This window comes from Sorex fumeus, unplaced genomic scaffold (assembly GCF_029834395.1).
Source record: "Sorex fumeus unplaced genomic scaffold, SorFum_2.1 ptg000022l, whole genome shotgun sequence".
Classification (NCBI taxonomy): Eukaryota; Metazoa; Chordata; class Mammalia; order Eulipotyphla; family Soricidae; genus Sorex; species Sorex fumeus.
Genome location: NW_026606079.1, coordinates 271,527 through 296,072, shown reverse-complemented (window position 1 = coordinate 296,072; position 24,546 = coordinate 271,527). Strand labels below are relative to the sequence as shown.

Below are 24,546 nucleotides of genomic sequence, written 5' to 3'. Positions count from 1 at the left end.
TTGGCCTCAGTTTCTTCTCAGCCTTGAGATAACAGCTTCCAGCTCATTCCAACAGGACCATCTGGGAGAGGGGATGGTGTCTTCCAGGCACTGCTCTGAGGAGGGGGAGCCTGCAGGTGTGGTGGGGGCAGGAGCTGGGAGCCAGATGGGGAGCTGGGGGGATGGGAGTGTTGGGGGGCACCCAATACCGCCGCTGGTCCAGAGTGTGGGTCTCTGGGCCTTGGTTTCCCGTGCGGAGCGGAGAGGGCCCTGGGGGAGGTCTCTGGGAAAAGCCCGTTGTCCTGGGGAAACTGGGCGCTTCCTGTTCCAGGAGAGACCAAGCCTGGTGCCAGGCTGCCATACAAGATCCGGGGTCCCCCACTGGGGGCCGAGTCCCAAGCCTGTCTCCCCATTTCCCACACCGTGCGTGGCTGGCTGCCAGGGGGCCCACGCCTCCCCCGGGGCTCCGTGCCAGCATTGTGGCAGGCCCTGAGCTGTGGCCGCCCGCCAGACGCCACACCCTGGGGAGAGACTGCCCATTGCCATCTTCCCCGCGACCAAGGGCGGCAGAGAGAGGGTCTTGGGAATGTGCCGCCGGTGGTCAGCTCTGCCCACGCCCGCCCCCTCCCCAGACCCACCTCGGCTGGCCGGCCGGGGTGAACCGCCACTCTCCACCCAGGGTTCCTCTGCGTCCCGCCTAGAGTGGGAATGGTCCTGGGGTCCCCAGGCGCCAGTTCTGCTCAGGCCAGGGAGGGGGGGCAAGGACGGTCCCAGCCTCGGGGTGGGGGAGGGAGGGGCGCCGTGTGCACGCCCCCTCCCGGGAGGCGGCCCCGTCCACTCCTCTGGGGCGCACCTGGCCCGGCCCCCCCGCGAGTGCCCGCCCCGGGCCCGCCCCGGCGCCCCGGTCTGGTCGGACGCGCGCGCCGGCCCGGCAGGTGCGGCGGGGCCGGGACACGCGCGTCGCCATGGGGAACAGCGCGGGCCGCAGCGACTTCGAGTGGGTCTACACGGACCAGCCGCACACGCAGCGGCGCAAGGAGATGCTGGGTGAGCCCGCCCGCCCCTGCCCGCGCCCACCCCGTCTCTGCCCGCGCCCCTGCGCCGCCTCTACCGCGTCTCTGCCCCCTTCCTAACCCTGTCCCGTCCCCTGTCCCTGCTCCCTGTCGCTCCCTGTCGCTGCCCGCCCGGCGCGGACCGTCCAGTTCTTGGGTCCGGCCGGCCGGGCCGGGGCGCCCTTGCGGGACGCGGTGGTCCCAGAGAGCCGCGCCCGTGTCCCGCGTGTCCTTTCAGGCTAGTGACCGCGAGGTCGCCGCCCCTGATCCGGGCCGCCCGTTCCCTTCGCGTCTTTGTCCGTCCGGTCGTGGAGAAACTGCGCGGAGCCTCTCTGAGGATGCTCCACCTTAATGAGGCGTCATAAACTCTGCCCGCGCGGTCAGGCTCTTTGTACCGAAGCTCTTTAACTGCCGCGGGATTGGCGGCGGCGCCTCCTTGGGACCGTCCTGGGCCGCCCCCACCGCCCCTGCTGCCTCAGTTTCCCCTCCCGTGTCTCCTCACCCCGTGCCTATGGAAATGTCCTAATTTCCATGCAGGCTCCGGTGCTGCGAGGGGCTCAGTGCTGCATTGTTGGGGTGTTGGCTGGGGAACCCCGATCTCTTCCAGGGCGGTCTGTGAGGGAGTGTCTGGGGTGCCCTGCGGGCTGCTGACCCCTGGGTGCGTGCGCGTGCCACTTTCTCGCGGGCAGTGGGCACTGTGGGGGGCTCTGAGACCCTCCCTGAAGGATCCTGGGGCCCCCCTCCCCGGTGGGCACTGCGTCTCAGCAGGTCCCCAAAGGCTGGGACTCTTGGAACTTGGCCCCGAATGGAGAAGCCCCCTGGAGCTCCGGGGGACGGATGGAGGTGCTCCTGGCTTTGTGTCTCCCGGGCTCAAAGGCCCCAGACATGGAGAAGGAGCACTTGAGAAGTGACCCAAGACCCTGGGGGGCGAGCACAAAGCTCCCCCCACCCCACAGGCAGGATCTTGCTGGGCATTTGCACCCAACTGCGACTTAGACAGCTGTTCCCAGAGGCCTCCCACATGCCCGGCCATCATGGAATGTTCTGCCTCCTCCCGCCCCGGCCCGGGCGCCACTGGTCACTGCCTGGGTGTCCCTCCCCACTGGTCCTCCTTGCTCACTCTGGCTCAGGGCTACTTCCTACAGGAAGCACTCCTGGCCTGACTTGTCCTGGCTTGGGCGTTCCTCTGGGGTTCAGGATGCGGCTGCCAAGCTGGTGTCCTGGCGAGGCTGGGCACACTTACTCACTAACCACCTGACGAGTCAATCACAGATGAGGCAATGGAGTTTGGGCGAGCTGGGAAGAGCTTAGGAGGGGCGCAGGGAGCCCTAGGGGGCCGGAGCTGTAGCACAGCATTTGCCTTGCACGCGGCCAACCCGGCTTCGATTCCCAGCATCCCATATGGTCCCCTGAGCACCGCCAGGAGTAACTCCTGAGTGCAGAGCCAGGAGGAACCCCTGAGCATCGTTGGGTGTGACCCAAAAAGTAAAAAAAGAAAATAGTCCTAGGACAGCAAGAAGGAGGGTGTTCACCTTGCAGGTGGCTGACCTGGGGTCAATCCCTGCCACCCCATAAGGCCCCCTGAGCCCTGCCAGCAAGGCTCTCTGAACACAAAGCCAGGAGTACGTTCTGAGCATCGCCGGGTGTGACCCCAAAACTAAAAATAGAAGTTTCATAACTTTCTGCTGGGGAGCAGCAGGTTAGATGAGGAGGTGTGGCGTGCCGAGGCAGGCGTGCGGCTGGGCCGGTAATGGCTGCTCCTGCCAGGGGGCCCAGGGCGTCTCAGCCCCCAACACCCCCAGAACTTGGGGATCCGAGAGGGGAAGTCACTGGCCTAGGGTTGCCAGCCCCGGGTGGCAGAAAGAGCTCTGCCCTCCCGTATTTCTGGGCCCTGCCCTGTGTTCGCAACTACCCGGTGCCAAGCTCTGGGCTGATGGACAGCAGAGAAGATTCTAATGGGAGGCAGAGCCCGGAAAGTGCCCTGCGGGCCTGCTGGCCATCCCCGGGGCTTCCCAAGCTGGCTGGAGGCGGCAGACGCCAGCCAGGCACGGCCAGGGGAACAAGCAACAGGATTTGGGTTTGTCTTTTCAGAAACAAAGTACCTTGGGCATTGTTGGTTTTGTTTGTTTTTTAATGAAAGCAGGGAGCTGGGATGTAAGGAAAATATTCAAATAATCAAAGAGAACAAGGAAGCAGGTTGGCTGGGAGGCCTGTTTGCTTGGGAAAGGCCCCGAGGGCCTGGCGGGAGAGACACCCACAGGTGCTGGGGACCTTCCCTCAGTCCCTCTGTCCTGTCCACCCTGGGGGGCTCCAAGGCCCCAGAAGAGAGAGCACTGCAGGGCGGGTCTGGAGCTCCCCTGACGGCCTGCCTCAGGGTCCTGAGGACGATGGGGCCAGTGCCCGCCCGGCTTCCACCTGCACTCCAAGGTGCCCCGTGAGCGCCCTCACCTGGCCTTCCAGGACCCCCTTCTCAGCGCCCCGTCTCTGCCTGGGCTGTTGGCGACCCCACACTGGGCCACGGAGAGGAGCACGAGGCCAGGCGTGGCATTCGCACCCGCGGGCAGGAGCTGGGCAGTGCGCCTCAGCCGGGCATGATCAGGGCTCACCTGGCCTGAAAACACGCTGACTTCCGGGTGGGGCGTGCAGGTCCACACACATGAACCCGCGCACGCACCCATGCACGCATAGGTGTACAGAGCAAGCATCCGCGCTCGCTCCTGCCTCCTCCCGCCGGGCGCGCCCACAGCCGCCCCGTTTTTACTTTGTTTTTATTTGGGGGGACACCTGGTGGTGCTCAGCGATCGCTCTGTGGGGCTCGGGGGAGACTGTGTGCTAGGTGAGCGCAGGCCCCTGGAGCTACTCGCTGCTGCTCACACAGTGCTCACCAGAGATCCCCCTTCTGGGTGGCACTAGCTCCATGGTGGTGCCACGGGCCCACCCCGTGGTGGCGTGTACATGCACCTCAGGCGCTTCTGTGCGCCTGGAGAATCCCACACTGCAGAAGCTGCCAGGCTTGGACCGGGCACATATAGGGCACCAGGGAGTCGGACCCGTAACCTGTGTTTCCACACAGGCGCTCTCAGCCCTTTGCCCTCCCGGCTCTTCTTCCCTTTCATCCAAGCACTGCACACTTTCACTCCATGACCTTTGCCCTTATCCCCTCAGTCCCCTGTGCTCCGTGACTGCAGGATCCCCAGGGTGGGGTCAGGCCACACTGCACCATCCCCTCCAGGACAGAGGGGTGAGCTGGGGCAGCGGGTGCCCCCACCTGAGCCGGCCCCCTGGTTCCTGCAGTGGCTCCCTCCTGTCCGGGACCCCTGCAGACCTCCCTGGCCCCACCCCGTGTTCTGTGTGCGCTGTCCCCACCCCGTGTTCTGTGTGCGCTGTCCCCACCCCATGAGCCCTGTGCTCTTGCCGACACCGTCCTTCAGCGCGCTCCCTCCCTGGGACACCCCCGCTCCCTGCTTGATCAGTTTTCTGGTTTGGGGCCACACCTGGCAGTGCTCAGGGCTTGCTCCTGGCTCTGCACTCAGGGGTCACGCCTGGCAGTTTCCAGGGACCATCTGGGGTGCCGGGGATCGAACCCTGGCACTTGGGTCTGGGCTAAGGGTTGTGCTGAGCCACGGCCTCCCGTCAGGCTTGGGGGTGACCCTGAAATGCACGAGGGGCCTGGGATGGTGGCAGGGTTCAGAAGACTCTGGGTGTCTTTCTGAGAGGGTCTAACAGACTGGCCGGGCGCCAGCTGTCAGGGTCAGTAGAGCTGACGTGGGGGGTGTGTGTGTGTGTGTGGAATGTTCCAGACTAGGGGGGGGGGGCAGGCGAGGGGCTGCTGTCATCTGAATCCACCATGGGGAAGGGGCAGGGCCCGTGTGGTGGGCGACGAGCCCCACAGCCCCCCTGCCCGGCCTGGTCCTGGTGGCCGCTGGCGAGGAAGCAGGTGGGGTGGGGACAGGGTGTGACAAGGACACTCTGCTGTGTCCCCCTTCTTCCTGAGCTGTTAGCAGCTCAGCTTCAGGAAACTGGAGGCAGGCGGGGGTCCCCTTCCTCACTTCTGACGGGGTGGATGCCCCTGCATGCTCCAGACCTTAAGTGTGATCCCTGCCCACATGACCCCAGAGCGCCCACCCCGTCCCCTGACGCCCCTGGCTTGCACCCCCCTCCCGTCTTGTCTGCTTCTGTGGGTCTCCTTGTCCCTGACCCCCAGGTCCCCACTCCCTTCAGTGTCTGGGGCGCTGCTGGCCTCCGTCACTGTCTGCCGGCTGGTTCCGGGCCGGTTCAGTCCTCACGGGGCTCCGGTTCTCTGCTCTGGGTGTGGGCTCTGTGGAATGTGCCAGGGGCGGCTCCTGGTATGAGGTGGAGGTGGGCACCATCCCTCTGAGCTCCTTCCCTGCTCCTCCACCCTCCCCAGCACCCCTGCGGACCCCCGCATTCCCCTAGTCCCCCGCCTGCCGTCACCCACTCACTCCCCGCCTGGCCCGGCTTCCCGTCCAGGCTCCGGTTACCCTATGGAGCCTGTGCCCGGGCACCTTCCCGAGAGGGGATTGAGTTTCCCGCCAGGTGCTGGGGTCCACCTGAGCCGTGGGACACGCCCCTCCAGGACCCTCCCCCCAGCTCCGGCAGTGAGGCACTGTGGGGGTCCTCAGCTGCCCCATCCCCCATTTGTTTGTCTGCATTGTCTTTTTTTGGTTGTTTTGGGGGCCAGCTGGAGATGCTCAGGACTTGCTCCCGGCTCTAGGTCATTCCAGAAGGAGCTGGGGGGGCTGCATGGCGGGTTCTGGGGTAGACCTAGGTCTGCTGCATGTGTGGCCTCAACTGCTGTAGGCTCGGTCCTGGGCAGGGGAAAAGACGTGTGGGCGGGCCAGCTGAGACTTGGGCGAGCAGGGTCGGGAAGGGGTGGGAAGGGTCCGTGGGGTCCAGCTCTTCACACAGTGCCCCAAGCAGCGGTGCTGATCTCGGTCAGATAATAGACCCAATGGCGGGTTCACGCTGCGGGCAATGACCGTCCCCACCCGGGATAGAGGTTCTGTCCTGCTGCCCGGGAGCCGCTGGCCCACTCACCTGGCGCAGGTGTGCCCGCCCCGCCCCCTTGGCCTCCTCCCAAGAGGAAGCAGCCCCCCCTGCCCACCCCGGCTCAGGCCTGGAGTGGAACTGGCCAAGGATGGCCGCTGGGGCGGGTTAGAACCGAACCAGCTGCGGCGCCGCCTTCTCCCTCTGCAAAGCGGGTCTGCGGTCACGGGGCTGAACATGGGATCCCAAACCTGGCTGCCCGCAGCTTTCTGACAAAAGAGGTCAGGACGGGCAAGTCGAGAGTTTGTGGGGTTCCTCCATCTATAGGGCATGAGGTGCGCAGGGCTGAGGACCCCACCCCCACAAAAGCATCTGGACTCTGGGGCCCCGCTGATGGCCCACCTCCACCGCTGGGTCTGGGGTGGGGGCAGGAGGATGTCACTGTGATGCAGCTGCCCATCTCCAGGGAGCTTTGGGGCTCTCAGGCGCTGGGGGCGGGGTCCCCTCTGCCTTACCAGGTGCAGGGGACCCCCTGCCTGCCGCATCTTTTCCTGCTGGGCAGGCGGGGTCAGTTGGCTGGTCTCGGTGCCATGTCACCAGCCCCCCACCCCCAGCACTCAGGGAGCTTCTGGGGGTGCTTTTTGGAGGATTCTGCCTCCCCGTCGTCTCCACCTGTCCAGGGGCTCCGGCTCCGCGCAGAAACGGGGTCCGGTTGTGGGGAACGCCCCTCCCACATCTCCATCTCCCTGCCATTGGAGGGTGTCCCCCACCCCCACCCCACAGGCAGGGTTCCCAGCCCACCTGGTGGTGCTCACCTGCTTGGGGCTAGAATCTGTTTTCTGGTGAAGCAAGAAAGTTTTTTGTTTTTACTTTTTTTTTTTTTTAAGTCACACCTGATGATGCTCAGTGGTTCCTCCTGGCTCTGCACTCAGGGATTACTCCTGGTGGTGCTCAGGGAAAACCTATGGGATCTGGGGATTGAACCCGGGTTGACCGCGTGCCAGGCAAATGCCCTCCCCGCAAGAAAGGTTTTATTGAAACTCATTTAGAAAACTCATTTAGATAGATGTGAGGGGAGAGAAGGGCCGAGTGTGTGCCCGAGAGAGAACACGGGCTTCTCCAGAGCCGTCAGAGCGCGAAGCAGGTGACGTGCGTGGTTCAGGGAGAACTGGGCATGCGCAGAACCTGCTCCAGAGCCTGGGGGCTGGACCCTGAGAGCAGCCGTGTTTATTCTTTTTTTTTTTTATCTTTTTGGGTCACACCCGGCGATGCACAAGGTTTACTCCTGGCTCTTCACTCAGGAATTACTCCTGGTGGTGCTCGGGGGACCCTATGGGATGCTGGGAATCGAACCCAGGTCGGCCACGTGCAAGGCAAACGCCCTACCCGCTGTGCTGTCGCTCCAGCCCCCAAGCAGCCGTGTTTATTCTGGGCGAAAGTACACGTGCGGCTGATTGTGGCCTGACTCGTTTGTGGGGCCACACCTGGGTCTCTCGGGGCCTGCTCGGCCCCACCTGAGCCACTTCCAAATTGGTGCGTGTTTCCAGAACCTTCCAAGACTCCAGAGCGCCGCCCACTCATCAACCACCACCAACTCCGGTTAGGCTCTTTGCCTCTTTTGTGGGGTGCAGGCCCACCAGGGGGCCCTCCTGTCTCCCCAGCATGGGGCAGATGTCCTGCACCCCTGTCCCGGCCCAGACTGAAGTGGGGAGTCTGGGATATCACAGGGCTGGAGGCTCTGTGTGTCCTTTTCGTGTGGGGGAACCAGGAACTCTGGGGGGCCGCCTCATTGCCTCTGGTGGGCGTGACCCTTCCCAGCAGGCGCCAGGCTCAGGCCCTCTTTGGAAGGTCTGAAGCTGCCCCCCAGTCACGGTACGCCCCCCAGGCCACGGTACCCCCCACCCAGGTCACGGTCGCCCCCGCCCTGTAGGCCGTTCTGCCCCCCAGCCCCAGCCCCACTGATCTGAGCCCAGAAGCCGGCAGTTGTGCAGAGGTGTCTGGAGTGTAGACGCGGGTGTCCACACTGCCTGCTTGCTCTGCCATCAGAGGGAGGCCAGTGCCTGGCTCTGCCCCCTCAACCTGTCTGGACCCACGGCACAGGGAGGGCCCGATCTTAGGACACTCGTGTCACTGCCTGGGGTTCCGGGAAGGACAGATGGACGGAGAGGGAGGGGATAGAGAAGAGGGAGGAAGGGAGAGTGGGAGGGGAGAGGAGCAGCAGAGAGGCAGCGGGAGGAGGCGGAGGGCGCAGGGCAGGCTGGCAGAACCTCGCGCTCACCGGTCCTCACCCTTCCTCCCCCCCGCAGCCAAGTACCCGGCGCTCAAGGCGCTGATGCGGCCGGACCCGTGGCTCAAGTGGGAGGTGCTGGCGCTGGTGCTGGCGCAGCTGCTGGCGAGCTGGCTGGTGCGCGGGCTGGCGTGGCGCTGGCTGTTCTTCTGGGCCTACGCCTTCGGCGGCTGCGTGAACCACTCGCTCACGCTGGCCATCCACGACCTGTCGCACCACGCCGCCTTCGGGCCGAGCCGCGCGGCGCACAACCGCTGGCTGGCCGTCTTCGCCAACCTGCCCGTGGGGGTGCCTTACTCGGCCTCCTTCAAGAAGTACCACGTGGACCACCACCGCTACCTGGGCGGCGACGGGCTGGACGTGGACGTGCCCACGCGCCTGGAGGGCTGGCTCTTCTGCACGCCGGCGCGCAAGCTGCTGTGGCTGGCGCTGCAGCCCTTCTTCTACTCGCTGCGGCCGCTCTGCGTCCACCCCAAGGCCCTGACGCGCATGGAGGTGCTCAACGCGCTCGTGCAGCTGGCGGTCGACGCCGCCCTCGTCGCCCTCTGGGGCTTCCGGCCCGTGGTCTACCTGCTGGCCAGCACCCTGCTGGGCCTGGGCCTGCACCCCATCTCGGGCCACTTCGTCGCCGAGCACTACATGTTCCTCAAGGGCCACGAGACCTACTCCTACTACGGGCCCCTCAACTGGATCACCTTCAACGTGGGCTACCACATGGAGCACCACGACTTCCCTAGCATCCCCGGCCGCAACCTGCCCCTGGTAGGTGGGCGCGGGGGCGGGGGGAGGGGAAGGGGTGGCTGCGTCCCTGTATGGCCAGCTCGGGGAGCGGCAGAGCGTGCGTGCAGTGGGCGGGGCGTGAAGTGTCGGGAGGAACATGGAGCGTGCAGTGATTGGAGGAACACGAGGCAGTGGGCAGGGCACGCAGCTATTGGACCATGAGGGAGTGGGCGGGGTACGCAGTGATTGGAGGAACACAAGGTAGTAGGCGGGGCGTCAGGTAGGGGCGGGACATGCAGTGTCAGGAGGAGTGTGGTGATTGGACGAACATGAGGCAGTAGGCGGGGCATACAGTTATCGGCCCATGAGGCAGGGGGCGGAGCGTGCAGCCTTCAGCAACCATACGTGCAGGTTTCTCTGCAGATTGTGCCTGGCAGGTAGACGCCTACCGGGCTGGCCTGCCGTCACCCACGTGCACAGACGTTTGTGTTTGTGAGTGCCTGGCTGGGTGTGCTGCCCACACCCCACTGCTGAGGTCCAGCACTGCTCCTACACCCGCCCAGGTCCACTGTGCGCCTGGCCCACTGCCCCCTTTCACAGGGGAGGGTGGAGGCCTGGAGGGTGGTGCCCGCTTCGGGAGCAGAGCGCTGGGTGGAGCGCTCATTCTCCAAACATCCCACGGGCTGCTGCGGGAAACCCCCAAGGCAGGCCAGAGGGTGGGCACGGCTGGGACAACAGGACTCACCCCTGCTCAGAGCCTGCAGGGACGGGGCTGTGGGCACTGGATCCCGCCCTTGGTAACCTCTGCCCTCCCCCACAGGTGCGGAAGATTGCGCCGGAGTACTACGATCACCTGCCGCAGCACCACTCGTGGGTGAAGGTGCTGTGGGACTTTGTGTTCCAGGACTCGATGGGGCCCTACGCCCGGGTGAAGCGGGTGTGCGAGCTGGCAGAGGACGGCCTGTGAGCTGGGCAGCGGCCGCCCCGTGGTCTGGCTGCATTTGGTTCCTCCGCCCTGGACGTCTGCTTGTGTCCACAGAGCCCCAGGACTGGCCTGGACACTGCCATGTGCAGATGTGGCCCAAAACTGGGCTGGCAGGGGGCTGAGCTGGGGCTGGCGGGGCCGTGCCCCTGGACGAATCTGCCCACACTGCGGCCCCTCTGCGCGCCCCACACCAAATTAAATGCACCCCCTTGAACTGTGCTCCTGCCTGGGGTGTCAGAGCCTCTTTGCACCCCGTCCTGCCTTCCGGGGGGGCTGACCTGGGGGTGAGCAGCAGCAGGCCCTGAAGACCCTCATTCCCCTCCTCAGGGTTCTTCCCCTCCTCTTCCCCACACCCCACCTAACTCCTGCCCCCGGCACAGCCTGCTGCAGAGGGTTTGGCTGAGTCCCGAATGCAGGCTTGCCCCCGGGTCTGACCCCCCAGCGGGACAGGCCACTGGTCAGCAGCTGGAGGCTGGACAGCAGGCTAAGGCCTGCAGGGTCTTGGGACTGCACGGAGAGGCTTGCCACCTGCCGGACTCTGAGCCGGACCTTCCGGTCTAGGCTGGGAGTGGCGTCCTGCAGGCAGCTGTTCCCGGCTAGTTGAAACGGGGGGAAGAGGCCCTGGCCCCCCGGCTCGGCCGGGCAGCTCTGCCTGGGCTTGGTCCTTCTCCATGGATTCCTGGCCCGTCCGTGGGGGGCCTGTTGGATCCCACCCACCAGGGCCCACCCAGGAGGCGGGACCGGGTACCCCATGCCCCTTCCCCCGAGCAGAGGCCAGCCGCGTGGACAGGAACCGTTTATTACACGGACACGACACGCCCGCCCCCACCTGCCTCATGCGAGACCACTCCCGAGGAGGGGAGCGCCCGCCGGGGGTGGGGGGGCCTTCTAACCCCAAAGACGGACACTTAAATAAGCGAATCAAGTACAAAAAGGCGGGTGGCGGGTCGGCGGCGGCGGGGTCCTCCGGCTGTCCTGCGCCTCCCGCGGCGGCTCCGGGCTCTAGGAGGTGCTGACCCCGCTCAGCTCCTGCCTGATGGCTGCGGCACACGGTGGGGTGGCTCAGCGCAGGCGCCCAGGGCCCGGCCCCCAGGGGTCCCAGGTGGACTCTTGGGACAACCACGTCCCGGGGACCCCTCCCGTTTCTCGAGCCAAGCCTGGGGAGTGGGGGAGGTACCTCGGAGGCCCTGAGCAGTGGCCTGTCTGAGGGTGGAGGCCTGGGGTCCTTCCTCCTTCCGGGAGGCCCCCCTCCGCCCCGCCTGGGGTCACCCTGACACTGGGCCTCCTCAGAAGGGCCCGCTGCCTGGCCTTCCTGCTCCGTTGGCCGGGGGAGCCGTCCACCGCGGCGGCACCCCAGATGGAGGGGGGTTGCCGAGCACCCCAGCCGGGCCCCTGCAGACAGGCTGGTGTTTGCCCCTCCCCAGCCTGGCTCTGGCCCCCCGGAGGGTTGAGTTAATGGTTGGTCTGTGCCCTGCATTCATTAACTCCTTATCTGAGTGGCTCAGGGCGGCTGGACTAGCCAAACAGGAAGCCGGGCCCAGTAGGGGCAAGGCCAAGGGCAGGGCTAGGTTGAGCGTCCCCGCTCTGGGCAGGGGGTCGGGCGGCCCCCGCCCCTCCTCTCGCTGCAGCCCCCCCACCTGCCCGGCCCTTCCCTTTCCTCTGGCCGCACATCTGAGGAGCGGGCGGGGGCCGGAAGCCGGGGCGATTCTGTGGACAGGGCGGTTGGGGGGGGGTTGCCAGCTGCCCGGTGCGAAGCTGAGGCTCCGGGGCCCCGCGGGCGCCCCCACTCACCGTCAATGATCTCCTCCTTCACTCGGTGCAGCTCCCGGACCACCTCCTCCAGGATCTCCTGCAGGCCAGAGTGTGAGGCAGGGTACCCCCCCCCCCCCCCCCCAGCCAGCCCCTCCCCATTGGGAGCTCGAGGCACCGGGGTAAACCGCAGACCCCCTCCTTTGTGGTCTGGGCACCCCTGGACTGGGGGTCTGGGCCTCGGGGCGGGGGCCACTTGCCTGCTTCATTCGGTCCAAGTCGAAGGCGTCCAGGGCGCCGTCGCTCACGCTGCCTGTCGGCTTCACCCTGGTGGGGCGGGGCGTACAGTGGGGGTGGCTGGCAGGTGCCCCCCTCGGGGCAGATCCCTTGCGCTCTGCCCTTGGGGGTCCCTGCCCCCTCCTGGGGGCGAAGCGGCAAGCCCAGAGCTGGCCCTGGGGCTGGAGGGAGCAGTGCTCGGACGCGAGTGTTCGGAGGAGCTTCCGCCAAGGAAGCAGCAAGTAGCTTCGCGTGGGGGTGCGTGTGGCCCCCAGTTCCTGCTGGTCCCGGGCCGAGCGACTGTGGCGTTTCCACAGCTGTGGGCAGCCCCAGGGCCTGCACCAGCTGCTCTGGAAATGTGCTCCTCCGTGACAGGGCTTGGGGTCTGTGAAGGGCACCTTAAGTGTGTGCACACCGGTGGGTGGGGATGCCCGCCCCTCGGGCCCTGGGAGAGCCGTGGCTGCGGGCCCGATTCCCGGCACTGCACCCTGGAAACCTCACAGAGGGGCCAGCCTGGCTGGAGGCTTCAGGACCACAGAGCACCTCTTGGGAGCCTCCAAACCTCCAATAAAATGCAGGGTCTCACGCACAGGAGCCCCCTGGGAAATCTTTTTTCTTTTTTCGTCACACCCTGAAATGCACAGGGGTTACTCCTGGCTCTGCACTCAGGAATTACTCCTGGTGGTGCTTGGGGGACTATTTGGGATGCTGGGAATCGAACCCAGGCTGGCCACGTGCAAGGCAAATGCCCCACCGCTGTGCTATCGCTCCCCCGGCCCCTGGGAAATCTTGGCAAAGATTCCACTAAGCTTCTCGGGCAGAACCGAGGCGTGACTGGCCAGGCCCAGCACTAGAGTGTGTGGTCCTGGCACCAGCTGGCAACGAGGGTAATGAGGGAAGTGGGACCGGTAAAAGCAGGGCACGGCCTCGCTGAAATGAGCAGAAGCGCCCCTGGGTTCATGCACCGAGGAAATGACGTCCCCAAGGACACCAGCCCTGTCCCCGTGTCCCTGCATAACAGTTAGAGCCAAGAGAGAAGGGACTGTGGCCAGCAGCAGGCACTGTGGCCACCACGCCGAACGGCTGAGGGGACAGCAGGTGGAAGGTGCCCAGGCCCTGGGGACGGGGAGGGGGGGGGCGGTCCCCGGGGTTGTGACTTCTGAGGGTCTCTCCTGGGGGTAGGCCGGAGACCAGGGAGCAAACAGGGTTCACCTGGGGGACTCTAAGCGCCTGTCCTGCCCCCAGGCACAGGGCAGACCCATGGCTCTGTCGCCCTCCGGGGCTGTCATCCCCCCAGGGCCAGTCACACTAGACGGCAGTCCTGGACAAGGGCAGGACACGCTGGCCCGCTAGCCTCGCCTTTCCTCTGGCTTTTCCCGCCGTCCGAGGCCCGGAATGTCCGGCCCCTCCTGGCCCACAGCCTGGATCCTCGTGCACGGGAAAACGCGGGGTGGCAGGAGACCGGACACAGGAGAGCGGCCGCCACAGCCTGGGAGGCACAGCTGCCCATCCCCTCCCGCCCCTCCCGCCGTGTTAGCGCAGGTCGCGAGCCGGCGGTTAGTCCTGGGGCAGCGGCCCCGCAGGGTCGGTACCTAGAGTGAGGCTGTGCCTGAAGGGGGCTCTTAGCTTCGGGGCTCTTGGCCGTGGACGGGGTTCTACGCGGGGAATAAACAGACACGTGAGTCGGTGGCGGTCGCCTCCCCGCCGTGCCCGCGCCCGCGCCCCGCCAGGCTCACCTGGTCAGCAGCGAGGACACCGGCTTCTCCACCGAGTTGCTCCGCTCCCAGGGCTTCCGGCCAGCCTCTGCCGATGGACGGGACTCAGTGGACCACCCCGGGCCCCGCTGCCCGCCCGCAAAGCTCAGGCCTGGGGGGTCTGTCGGAGCCAGACGCTGGCCCGCCCTGAGACCAGGCAGCCCCTGGAGGGGTGGTGGCACTCATGTCACATGCACACGCCACACGCACACATCCACTGCATGTGTGTCCATATACTCAGACACAGGCACATACCATGCACAAATGCTCATGCACGTATCACACATCAGGTCCACGCACGCACACGCAGACATGTACATGCCACATGCAAACATTATATCCACACATATATGTATACACTCAAATACACACACCATGTACAGATACTCATTCGTATATCACATGTCAGACTCACACACATGCAGACACATATACATGCCACCCACACACATAACCACACATGTATAAACTCAGACACACACACTCAAGCATGTATCCCATCATATCTACATACATGTACACATATAAAGACATACATGCCACACACATCATATCCACGCATATATGCAGGCACATACACATAAATAACGGGCTGGAGCGATAGCACAGCGGTAGGGCGTTTGCCTTGCACGCAGCCAACATGGCCGACCCGAGTTCGATTCCTCCGCCCCTCTCGGAGAGCCCGGCAAGCTACCGAGAGTCTTCGATATGCCAGACACAGTAACAACAAAGTCTCCAATGAGACGTTACTGGGTCCGCTCGAGCAAATCGACGATCAACGGGAGGGCCTTTACCTTTACCTTTTACACATAACGTCTAGATACTCGTGCATATGCCACACATCATGTCCACACACGTATATACATACACACATAGACAGATACTAAAAAATGCTACACACATCATATCCACACACATATGCAGGCACATATACAGATATACATCACATACACACATACCTACAGTATACATATACTCATACCTACAATATACATATACTCAGAGATACATACCATATACAGATCCATCACATGCACATATCATATACCCAATAGTCCATAATACTCAGTCACAGACACATACCACACACACAGGTACTTGTAGACACACTTCATATACCCACACGCACACTCATCCTTTACGTGCATCATACCACACACACACACATCAGCCACACATATCTATCTGTACACTCATACGTCATATACATGTACTTAAAAATCACATACACGGATACTCACACACATCATATACTCATATAGATAACATACATACATCATGAACTCAAACATTTATTCACACATAACACACACATAAAAATACACAAATCATACACATATACACTCACCACATACTCATAACCTATACTACATATTATATACATTCAGACAATCATCCACATACACAACACGACACAAACAGAGCTAAACATATAGCCCCTCACATGCACATACATGCATCATATACACTTTATATACATATCACATGCACAGACATACTCAGATACATGCACATTACATATACAAAAACAAATGTTATACTAACATACACATGTCATATGCAGATAATACACACATGTGCATTCACGCTCACTCGAACACACTCACAGAAAGCTAGACACATACACATGCTCATACACACACACACGGAGACCCTCCTCCCCCAAACGCCGCGCGATTCTGCACCTGCTCCACACGCCCTGCCTGGCCCTGGGTCCTCTCCCATGGCACGCGGGGTGGGAGTGGGTCTCCTGGAAGGTGCCAGGGATGCTCTCGTCCCGTGTTGGGGGCTCCCGCTCTGTACCCCCACACTGCAGTGACCCGGGGAGCAGGGCAATGCATCCTGCTGCCGCGCAAGGCCCGGGCTCCTGCGTGCTGCCCCCTCGGCTGGGGACCCTCTGCACGCACCCACCTGGGCACTGTCCCGCAGCGGGGAACACCGGCCCCTCGCAGGGCTGGTGGGATACCCTAGGACACGGGCCCACAAGTGGGTGACTGAGTTCCTGGGCCCGGCCCCTGGCTCCTGGCACAGCGGAAGGGCTGCCGGACTGAGCGACCCTCCCACGGGGCCACTGCAGCCTTGTTCTCTCCCCGCCAAGCCAGGACGGGATGTGTCCTGTAGGGAGTCTGGGACTGCGGTCACCTGAACAGTGACAGCCCTGTCCCCAGACACCCCATGGTGGCAGCTGGAGCTGCAGTCCAGAACGGGGAGAATGTGGGGCTGCCGAAGCAGAGTCCCAGCCCCCGCCCACTCCTGGCCCACCTGCAGACTTCCCGCCCGTCCCCTGTCACCATGTCCTACCTGCGGGGGTCGGGGTCTGGCTGGTGGCGCGGCCCCCTGGAGACAGAGAGGTGCTCGGCTCTTCCTGAAAGGAGAGGGTCGTTACCCCAAACCTCAGCTCCCCCATTCCCTAAAGGACACACCTGCCTCCAGGCGAGTAACCTAGCAGGAGCCCACCTTAAATCGGAAAACCCCAAATCTTGGGGGGCGGCTGACTGGGGGGCAGGGGGCGACTTCTGCATGGCCCGAGGACCCCAGGGCACACTAGCTCCATGGTCACCGCAGACCTTGAGGACAAGGGCATGGCCTTCCAGGCAGCGACGCAGGCCTGGGCTGTGGCGAGGACCCCAATGAAGGTGAGGGGACCTCGGGTGGGGGTCTTGGATGGGGCGAGAGCCCCCCGAAGGCCAGGCCTGTGTGGGAGTCCGGGCCCACCTGTCTCCCACTGAGGGGCAGGAAGCCGTGCTCCACCTCCAGCCTCGGGACCCCCCAGGACCACCAACACCACAGCCGAGGGGTCCTCACGGTGTGTCCCCACCCTGTGCTTGCCCACATGGCCTGATGGCAGCTGCTATGGGAGCGTCCTGCAGGTGGGCAGCTCACAGCCTATGCTGGACTGGGGGTGCGGCTGGCTCGTGCCCCCTTAGGGTACGTGGGTCTGGCAGGAAGGACATGGAGAGGCAGGAGGCCAGCAGGCCAGCGTGGGGACAGATGGAATCCACGCTCTGGCTCAGCGCCCCCTGTAGGGAAGACTCCATGGTGCAGACACACTGGCCCCATGTGCGGGTACGACTGGGCCCGGGGCGCCCCCTGCTGGCACGGGGCGGTAGTGCCCTTGGCTGTGCAGCCTCAAGTTGGGTCCGGCTGGGGACAGAATACCCGCACCCCAGAGTCACCGACAGCAGGAGCCAGGGCAGCAAAGGGTCCTGCCGTTCCCGGATGCCCCGGGCCAGACTCCAGGGCTCTCCCCTTGGGGTTCCCACCCCTCCCGGGAGGGTCCAAGACTCACCATCTGGGCCTCGTCTTCCTTCCGGTCGACGGGCTTGTCCGTCTGGGAAGCGGCTTTTCTCCTGGCATGGGACCACGGGGCGGGCATCAGACATCCGTGAGGCTGCCCATCCTCATGCCCGTGGGTGGGACATGGTGGAGCCTGACCCTCACCTGGGACCCAGACCCACCTGCGTCCCCCCCCAGCACGCCCCATCCCCCAAACCTCGGCAGCACCCACAATCCCCCGCCCCGCTCTGCTCCCGGGACAGGAAACTGAGGCACGGTTGACCAGGCCCGGGTCAGAACCCCTCTGAGTCCCCCCTGCCCCCTTGTGCCGCACGTGGCGTCCAGCTGGTGCCCACCTCTTGGCCAGCAGCTTGTTCATCTCCTCCATGAGGCCGCCCCCGCCGCCCCCGCTGCTGGCCCGGCTGCCGTCGGACCTGGCGCCTCCGGATGCGTCTTCAGGCTGTGGGGAAGGACCCGGGGCCGCCTCAGGGCCCGTGGCACGGCCGGGCCGGCAGGGGCACAGCCAGAGGCTCCCGGGCCAGGACCTCAGTCCCCTCAGCGCCCACGGGCACCCACACTCTCCCTCCCTAGGGGTCCCGCAGGGGTGCTGACGCTCAAGGGTCCCGGGCGGAAGTTCCGTGAGGACCCCCTGGGCCTTACCCGCTGGACCCGCCTCAGCTTGGCCCCGGCCAGGGCGGCCGCCAGCCCAGACACAGAGTTCTCGTCGTGGCTGGCACCCTGGGCGCCTCCGGCAGGCAGTGGAGGGGGCGGCGGGGGCGCAACCCCCGTGGGTGGAGGTGGGACGGGGGGCGGGGGTGGGGGCGGAGGCCCAGTACAGGACAGGGGGGCGCTGGCTGTGGAGGGGTGCCCCGGCGGGAGGATGGGTCCTGCGAGGAGAGAAGGGGCCCGTCAGCACCCGCACCGCCCCCCCCCCCCCCGTTACAGGAAACTGAGGCACAATTGGCCAGGCCAGGGTCGGACCCCCCTCTGAGGCCTCGGTGGATGCTGGTTCCCCCAGGGTGACACCCAGCCCCAGGGGACAGACCTGGTCAGAGCAGGGCGGGCACGGCCCTGTGCTCTCCCACTGGCCACCACCCACACCCACAGCCACCTGGCCCTGCCCCAGTCGTGTGACGGAGCGGGGGTCACTGAGTGCCACAAGGGTCACTGAGTGGCACAGGAATGCCGGGTTGTGAGTGGGGTGTGGGGATGGGCTCCGGCAGCCCCGTGCGGCCCACCTGCCCCCGCGCCTGGAGACGGGAGAGCAGTGGCCCGAGAGGCTGGGGGGCAATGAGGCGGGGGGCTGGGGGCAGGGCAGAGGGACGTGGAGGGGTCGTGTCACTGGCTCACCGGGGGCCGAGGCTCTTCTCTCCAGGGAGTCCTGGCGCTGCTGCTGCTCCATCACCTGCCTGGAACAGAGGGCAGAGACTCTGACGCCCGATGCCCGCCACCCGCGGACCCTGCCAGAGCTGGGGCAGGCCCGGCTGTGTCGTGCTCCCAGCTGTGGTCTCGGGACCCCCGTGACCGTGGCTCCCGGCCTGGCAGCACACTAGAGACAGTGCCTGCGCTGGCGCTCTGGGGCCCTGAGGACGCGGGGCTGGGCTCTGAGGGGTCAGCAGCCAGGGCCGGGGGGAAAAGCCCCAGGGGAGGAGAAGACGGTGCTGGCGAGCATGTGGAGGGCGCAGCTCAGGTCATGTGGACAAGGTCACTGGGTGGGATCGATGCCCGGTGTCCCTCCTCCAGGGCTTTTCTGGGCATAATGGCAGGGCCTGGGGGCCTCCCAGGGGCTGCAAGCACCTGCCTGGGTTTCTCTGTGCACCGGCCACGCCACGACGCCAAAGCCCACCCCAGCAGGGCCCAGGCACTGAGACTTTGGAAAGAGGGAAAGTCAGCCGTGGGCAGCTGTGGGCAGAGGTCGAAATCTGGGAACTGAGGCGTCACCTCGCTGGCCTGCTCCTCCCTCAGACTGGCCAGGACAGGACCGAGCTCACAGTCCACACACTGACCACCAGGGGGCCGTGAGGCTCAGTGGTCAGTCCCAGTCCTGGGGTGCTGTGCATCCCGCCCCCCGCCCCCGAGGTGGGTGAGAGGCAGCCCAGGTATGAAACTCTACGGACTAGTCCAGCCCCCTTCCCGCAGGCAGGCACTGTCTGTCACCCTGAGTGTGGGCCCTCAGCTGCCCCACCCCAGGCTCAGCTGTGTCCGACCTTCTCTGGAAATCCATCTCGTCAGGGGACGGTCCATTCTGCAGCGGCCGCTGGCTGGAGGGGCCTGGGGGGCAGAGAGTAGAGAGCACGGCGGTGAGGGGGGCCCGGCTGCGGCCCCCCAGTCGTGCCCACCACCCCGTCTCTCCATCTCTTGGGACTCGTCCCTTGGGGACACCCCCCACACCCGCTTTTTTTTTTTGCTTTTGTTTCTGGGCCTCTCTCAGCAGTGCTCCGGGTTCTTGCAGCTGGGTGCGGATAAGTGCACAGCCCTGAGCCACCTCTCCGCCCTGGGGTCCCGTCCCTCACGGGTTCAAACCACCAATTTTTTTCTTTTTGGGTTACACCCGGCGATGCACCAGGGTTACTCCTGGCGGTGCTCAGGGACCATATGGGATGCTGGGAATTGAACCCAGGTTGGCCGCATGCAAGGCAAACGCCCTACCTGCTGTGCTGTCGCTCCAGCCCCTCAAACCACCTTCTTACCCCCATCCTCCCACTGCACTCGCTCGTCCACACCTCCTGGCACTGTCCCGGATTCTAACACGGGCTCTGGAGCCCGTTAGTTGGGGGGCCGCCTGTGGGCAGCAGTGCCCAGGGACACGGCACCCGCCAAGTGGGAGTGTGTGTGGGGCAGACGTCGCAGAGATGGCTGCCCACCCCCCCGGGACAGTGAGGGTACTTCCTGACCCATGCTGGTTCACCTCCAAGGGCCCAGCGAGGCTGCCACCCCCACTCCCCGGCTGCGTTCACCAGAACCGCCCGGGCCCCACGGCCTGGTTCTGGCTCCGTGCCACCCGCCTGGGTGCTCAGGAAGCCCCCACTCCCATTGCCGGGGGCTGGCCTCAGACTGGCTGGGTCTGCACTGGCTGTTCCGGCCGTGCTGCCCCCCATGACAGAGGGTCCCGGCCCTCTCCAGCATCAAGTTCCCGGGCTATGGGCAGAACTCTTTCCCGCATGTGGCTTCGAATCCCAGCACCCCTAGGGTTCCAGAGACCCACCAGGAGTGACCCCCAACAGAATGAAAACCAACAAATCTTCTTTTCCTCTTGGGAGGTGGCTACTAGTGGTAAGGCTCAGGCTTTGTGCATGCGAGTCCTGAGTTCGATCCCTGCCACTGCACTGTCCCCCAGCAGCAGCCTGGCGGCGGGGGGGGGGATGAGCTCCACACTGTTCCCAGCCGCGCCAGGTGAGGCCCCCAAACTGCCTTTCTGACCCCAAGCAGCCTGTGCAGTGCAGGCCTCTGACGCCAGAGTAGAGGAGACAGACACTCCCGGTCACGGTAACGCCAGGATGAGGGCTCGCCGCCGTGTAGGCCAGGCCGCCTGTGGAGTGTGAAGTCGAGGGGACTGACACGCGGGGTTCCGGGCACAGCCCAGAGGCGCGGGGCAGGGCCAGGCGCGCGGCAGGGACACCGTGCTCAGGCCCTACCCCTCCCCCCCTCCCCGGCTCAGTTCCCCCCCACTAAGGTCTGTGGCCTCCAGGGGGTTCAGTCTCCGGCCTGACTGCGGGGCCGACCCCTGGCCCTTGGGAGGAGCTGCACCCAGGACCCCAGAACTCGGCTGCCCGCTTCCTGCACGGCAGTAGCGGGGTGTCACGGTGAGGAACACAGTCCCGCCACAGTGGGCACAGGCCCCCACCCTCTCCCTGGCCGGTGCATCTGTCAGCGAGAAGGGACACACAGGACTGTCCCTGCCATCCTCAGAGTCTCCCCTGTCCTTGGGGCCCTCCTGATCCCCCTCTCAGGGAGATGCTGCCTGTCCCCTGTTCCCTTTGCCTCCTGGGGTGCTGTTTGCGGCTGGAATCCCAGGCCACCGAGACACGGCCCAGGCCCAGCCGTCACGGACCTCGCAGGGTCCCGAGGTTCCCAAGCGGGGAGAATCCGGAAGGGACAGAGTGAACTGGCCCAGCTGAGAATCCACAGGGCCTGGGGGCCGCCATGCTGCTTCCACACGGAGGCAGCCGGCTTTGGCGGGGGGGGGGGGGGGGGGAACGACGACGAAGGACGGGACAGCGCCCCCTGGTGGCCCACCACGTCAGGTCCAGCAGGGATAGACAGGGCTTGGGAGAAATGAGGTGGTCTCTTGAGGCCCCTGGAGGGACAGGGTGGACCAGGTCACAGGGGCAGGACATGGGGAGGGGACTGGGAAGAGGCAGGTAAGCACGAAGGTCTCTGGGGCTCCCCACTAGCGACCCCTCCAGTATGAACACGGGGTGGGTGGCGCCTGCATCCCCTCGTTTGCCGGGGGTCTTGAGTCACCCTTCTCGGGGACACTGTCCATCCAGGACCCGGTCTCTCCAGCTCGGGGGTGGGGAGCCATATAGCAGATGATGCCCTGTGGGGACTGGGGGGGCGGGCACCCCGTCCCCCACCCATTAACATGCATGAGGCTGGGGACAGGGACAGGTCAGCTTACAGGGAGCTGCGGGAAAGGCCTCCCGGAGCCGTGGAACCTGAGACAGGAGCCCGGGACCGGCCACCTGCTCGGCTGGCCTGAAGCCAGGTCCTCTCGGGGTGTCCGCGGCTTCCGGCCCTGTTCCCCACCCCGGACTCCAGCGTTTGGGGGTGCTCGGTGGGGTGGGTGGGAGCTCTGCCCCGAGTACAGGGCAGTGGGGTTCCCCGCCAGTGTGGGCTCACAGCAGGCCAACCCCCCCCAGCTCCTCACCCAAGACTTGGGTGAAAACTTCTGCGGACCCTGTCTTCACTCCCCCTCCTCAGCCCTGCCTGCCTCTTCCCTCCCCCTCCCCCTTCTTCACCCGCCCGTCTCATGCCCATACCTGCCCGCCTCATCCTTCCTCTCCTCACCCCCGCCCTCACCCCTGTCTGTCTTACACCAATCCACCCGCCTCAACCCCCTCCTCACCCTACCCAATCTCATCATGTGCCAGGCCCTGACCCCCTCTTCTCCCCTCCCCCACTCCCTGGGCCCGCTGCGGCTTCAGCTCCCCTTCAAGCCCAGGCTGGCACCCCTGACTCCCGGTGGCTGGCAGCCTACAGGGTGGTGCAAGGAGGCATGAGCAGCCGCCCTCCAGCCCAACACCAGAGTGGGGGGCCTGCAGGGGACCCCCTTCCAGCCACCCTCTGTGAGCAGAGCAGAGCAGAGGGGCCCTGAGACCCAGGGAAAGGGGGCGACTTGCCCAAGCTTCCAGGTTAGGACACACCAACTGCCCGGCCAGTCACTGTCCCTCTGGAACCCTGTCCCTCCCGGGGAAGTTGTCCACCGCGACGGGCTCAACTGCCCCTCACGATGACGGGGGCTGTCGTCACCTGTGGGTGGAGACCCTCTGGTGGGTGCATGGGGACACAGGCACAGCGGCACCGCCCAGCTGCACAGATGCCGGCACCCCGTCCCCACACTGCCCAGCTGCATAGATGGCACCAAGACTGAGAGCAGTGACAGGCACTGTCCCCAAAGGGCCCCACACTGACAGTCATGGGGGGAAGGGGGCGGGGGTCACCCACAGCTCACTGTAGTGGGGACAGAGATGGGGTGTGGGGATAGCGGGACGGGGCCACCGACAGCCGCTCAGCGGGGGCAGGTGGGGAGTGGGGAGAGGGGACGGGGCCACCTACAGCTCACTCTGCAGAGCACGGTGCAGTCGCAGTGGCAGAAGCAGAAGCAGTGGACGGTCCACTCCCTGCAGACCCCCCGGGCGGGCCCCAGGGCGCATTCCCCGGGCTCTGCGGCGCGCATCCTGGCCACCTACCTGCGCTCCGGCCGCCCGCCCGCCGTCCTGTAAGCGATCCGCCGCTGCCTGGAGCGGCCCGGGGGGCGTCAATCTTTAATGAGGCTCCCCGGCCAACCTATGGGAGCTGCCGGGGAGGGGGCGCTCGGAGGAATCCCAGGGGGCTCTTGTCGGCCCCGGGAAGGTTCCTCGGCCTTCCCGGCTCTGCGGCGAAGCTGGCGGCCGTGGGACACTCGCAGGAGGGCGGGAGACCCTGACTTGCCGTCCACTCACTCACGCCTACTCCGCACTCGCGGTCCCTCCTGGCAGAGCTCGGGGACCTGACCCGCAGCAGGGATTAAACCCGGGCTGGGGGGGCTGGAGCGACAGCACAGCGGGGAGGGTGTTTGCCTTGCATACGGCCGACCTGGGTTCGATTCTCAGCATCCCATATGGTTCCCCTGAGCAACGCCAGGAGTAATTCCTGAGTGCAGAGCCAGGAGTAACCCCTGAGCATCGCTGAGTGTGACCCCCCCCCAAAAAAAAGCAAAAAAAAAAAAACCCCCCAAAAAACAAAAAAACAAAACCATAAACAACCCGGGTTGCCCCATGCAGGGCAAGCACCCTGCCCGCTGTCCCCACGGATCCCCCACGGCCTCCCCACACCTATTCCTGGGCCCTCTGGCATGCAGCCCAGGGTGCAAGAACCCCAAGTGGCCACGACAGGTGAGGCCAAGAGAACCCTGGGTCTGTCCAGATGGTGGGACGCTGCTCAGGCGAGCTGGCAGACGGAGCTACGCGAGGGGGACAGAGACCCCCGCCCCCCAGTCGGCTCACACTCACGGTCAGCAGCGGCCAGCCCGGCCAGGCCAGCCCTCTGTGCCCCCAGCACAGGCTAGCAGGGGAGGTGGGGTAGGGGGACAGAGCTGGGGCGGGGGGCAGCTGGACGGTGGTCGGAAGTGGGAGAGCAGTCCCGGGACCCCAGGGCATAAGCACTCTGAGCACAGTGAAACCAATGGCATCTCCTGGCACCCAACGCAGAGCACACTCGGCCTCAACCCCCAGCTCCCGAGGCAGCCCACGGCCCCACCCCCGTCCGGCACCTCTGCCCAAGGGCCAGCAGCCTGCCCCTGCAATGACCCCCCGCAAGCCACAGCCAGCGCGGTGAGCTCTCCACGGGCGTCGGTCCCAGGGGCAAATACTGAAGAGAAACCAGAGGACAACAGGCTGCCGGACAGGAGGTGTGGACAGGTCACCCCCGCCCCGCCCACCCCGCACCCTTCCACACCCCCCACTCCACCAGACCCCCCTCCCCCCAGCTGGAGGTGTGCGGCGCCGAGGCTGGGAGGACCAAGGTGACGGGTGCGATTTCTGTGTGAGACAATTCCATTGGCCATGTCCCTCAATCACAGATGGCACCCCTCACCTTGAGCCCAGGTCTGCAGGCTTGAGCGCGCAGGTCTGTGGCCGTCCTGGTCTGCAGCCCCCGCTCCACGCCTCCCTCCCACCTGCTGGGGCCTCGGGAACACACACAGGCCAGCCGGGAGAGCGCCTGCAGGGGTTCCAGCCCCGGAATCCCATGTGGTGCCCC

The 24,546-nt window shown here is 65.2% G+C and overlaps 2 protein-coding genes across 5 annotated transcripts in view; one reads left to right on the top strand and one right to left on the bottom strand.

The window, feature by feature from the left end:
• Nucleotides 1–934: 934 nt before the first annotated feature.
• Nucleotides 935–10,012, top strand: DEGS2 (delta 4-desaturase, sphingolipid 2). Its single transcript, XM_056113679.1, has 3 exons — nucleotides 935–1,026; nucleotides 8,345–9,087; nucleotides 9,866–10,012. The coding sequence occupies exons 1-3, from the start codon at nucleotides 945–947 to the stop codon at nucleotides 10,010–10,012; spliced, it is 972 nt and encodes a 323-aa protein (XP_055969654.1). The 5' UTR covers nucleotides 935–944.
• Nucleotides 10,013–10,813: 801 nt separating this feature from the next.
• The window catches only part of EVL (Enah/Vasp-like), a 64,726-nt gene continuing 50,993 nt past the window's right edge, over nucleotides 10,814–24,546 (bottom strand). For 3 of the 4 annotated variants that reach the window (XM_056113677.1, XM_056113675.1, XM_056113676.1), the window contains exons 4-14: nucleotides 19,293–19,356; nucleotides 18,436–18,494; nucleotides 17,746–17,972; nucleotides 17,442–17,545; nucleotides 17,099–17,159; nucleotides 16,111–16,174; nucleotides 13,792–13,858; nucleotides 13,648–13,710; nucleotides 12,040–12,106; nucleotides 11,822–11,879; nucleotides 10,814–11,070 (exon numbers count right to left, since the gene is read on the bottom strand). In XM_056113677.1, the coding sequence (XP_055969652.1) occupies nucleotides 11,033–11,070; nucleotides 11,822–11,879; nucleotides 12,040–12,106; nucleotides 13,648–13,710; nucleotides 13,792–13,858; nucleotides 16,111–16,174; nucleotides 17,099–17,159; nucleotides 17,442–17,545; nucleotides 17,746–17,972; nucleotides 18,436–18,494; nucleotides 19,293–19,356 (872 nt within the window). In that variant the 3' untranslated portion in view covers nucleotides 10,814–11,032. The remainder of the gene's footprint in view (nucleotides 11,071–11,821; nucleotides 11,880–12,039; nucleotides 12,107–13,647; nucleotides 13,711–13,791; nucleotides 13,859–16,110; nucleotides 16,175–17,098; nucleotides 17,160–17,441; nucleotides 17,546–17,745; nucleotides 17,973–18,435; nucleotides 18,495–19,292; nucleotides 19,357–24,546) is intronic. The other variant, XM_056113678.1, reaches the window with a different exon arrangement.

Excerpts from the sequence above, each read along its gene's own strand:
- DEGS2 (XM_056113679.1), top strand. The coding sequence starts at position 945 with ATGGGGAACAGCGCGGGCCGCAGCGACTTCGAGTGGGTCTACACGGAC. Across the intron at positions 1,027-8,344 it reads GCGGCGCAAGGAGATGCTGG|CCAAGTACCCGGCGCTCAAG; the intron begins GTGAGCCCGCCC and ends TCCCCCCCGCAG. Across the intron at positions 9,088-9,865 it reads CCGGCCGCAACCTGCCCCTG|GTGCGGAAGATTGCGCCGGA; the intron begins GTAGGTGGGCGC and ends CCTCCCCCACAG.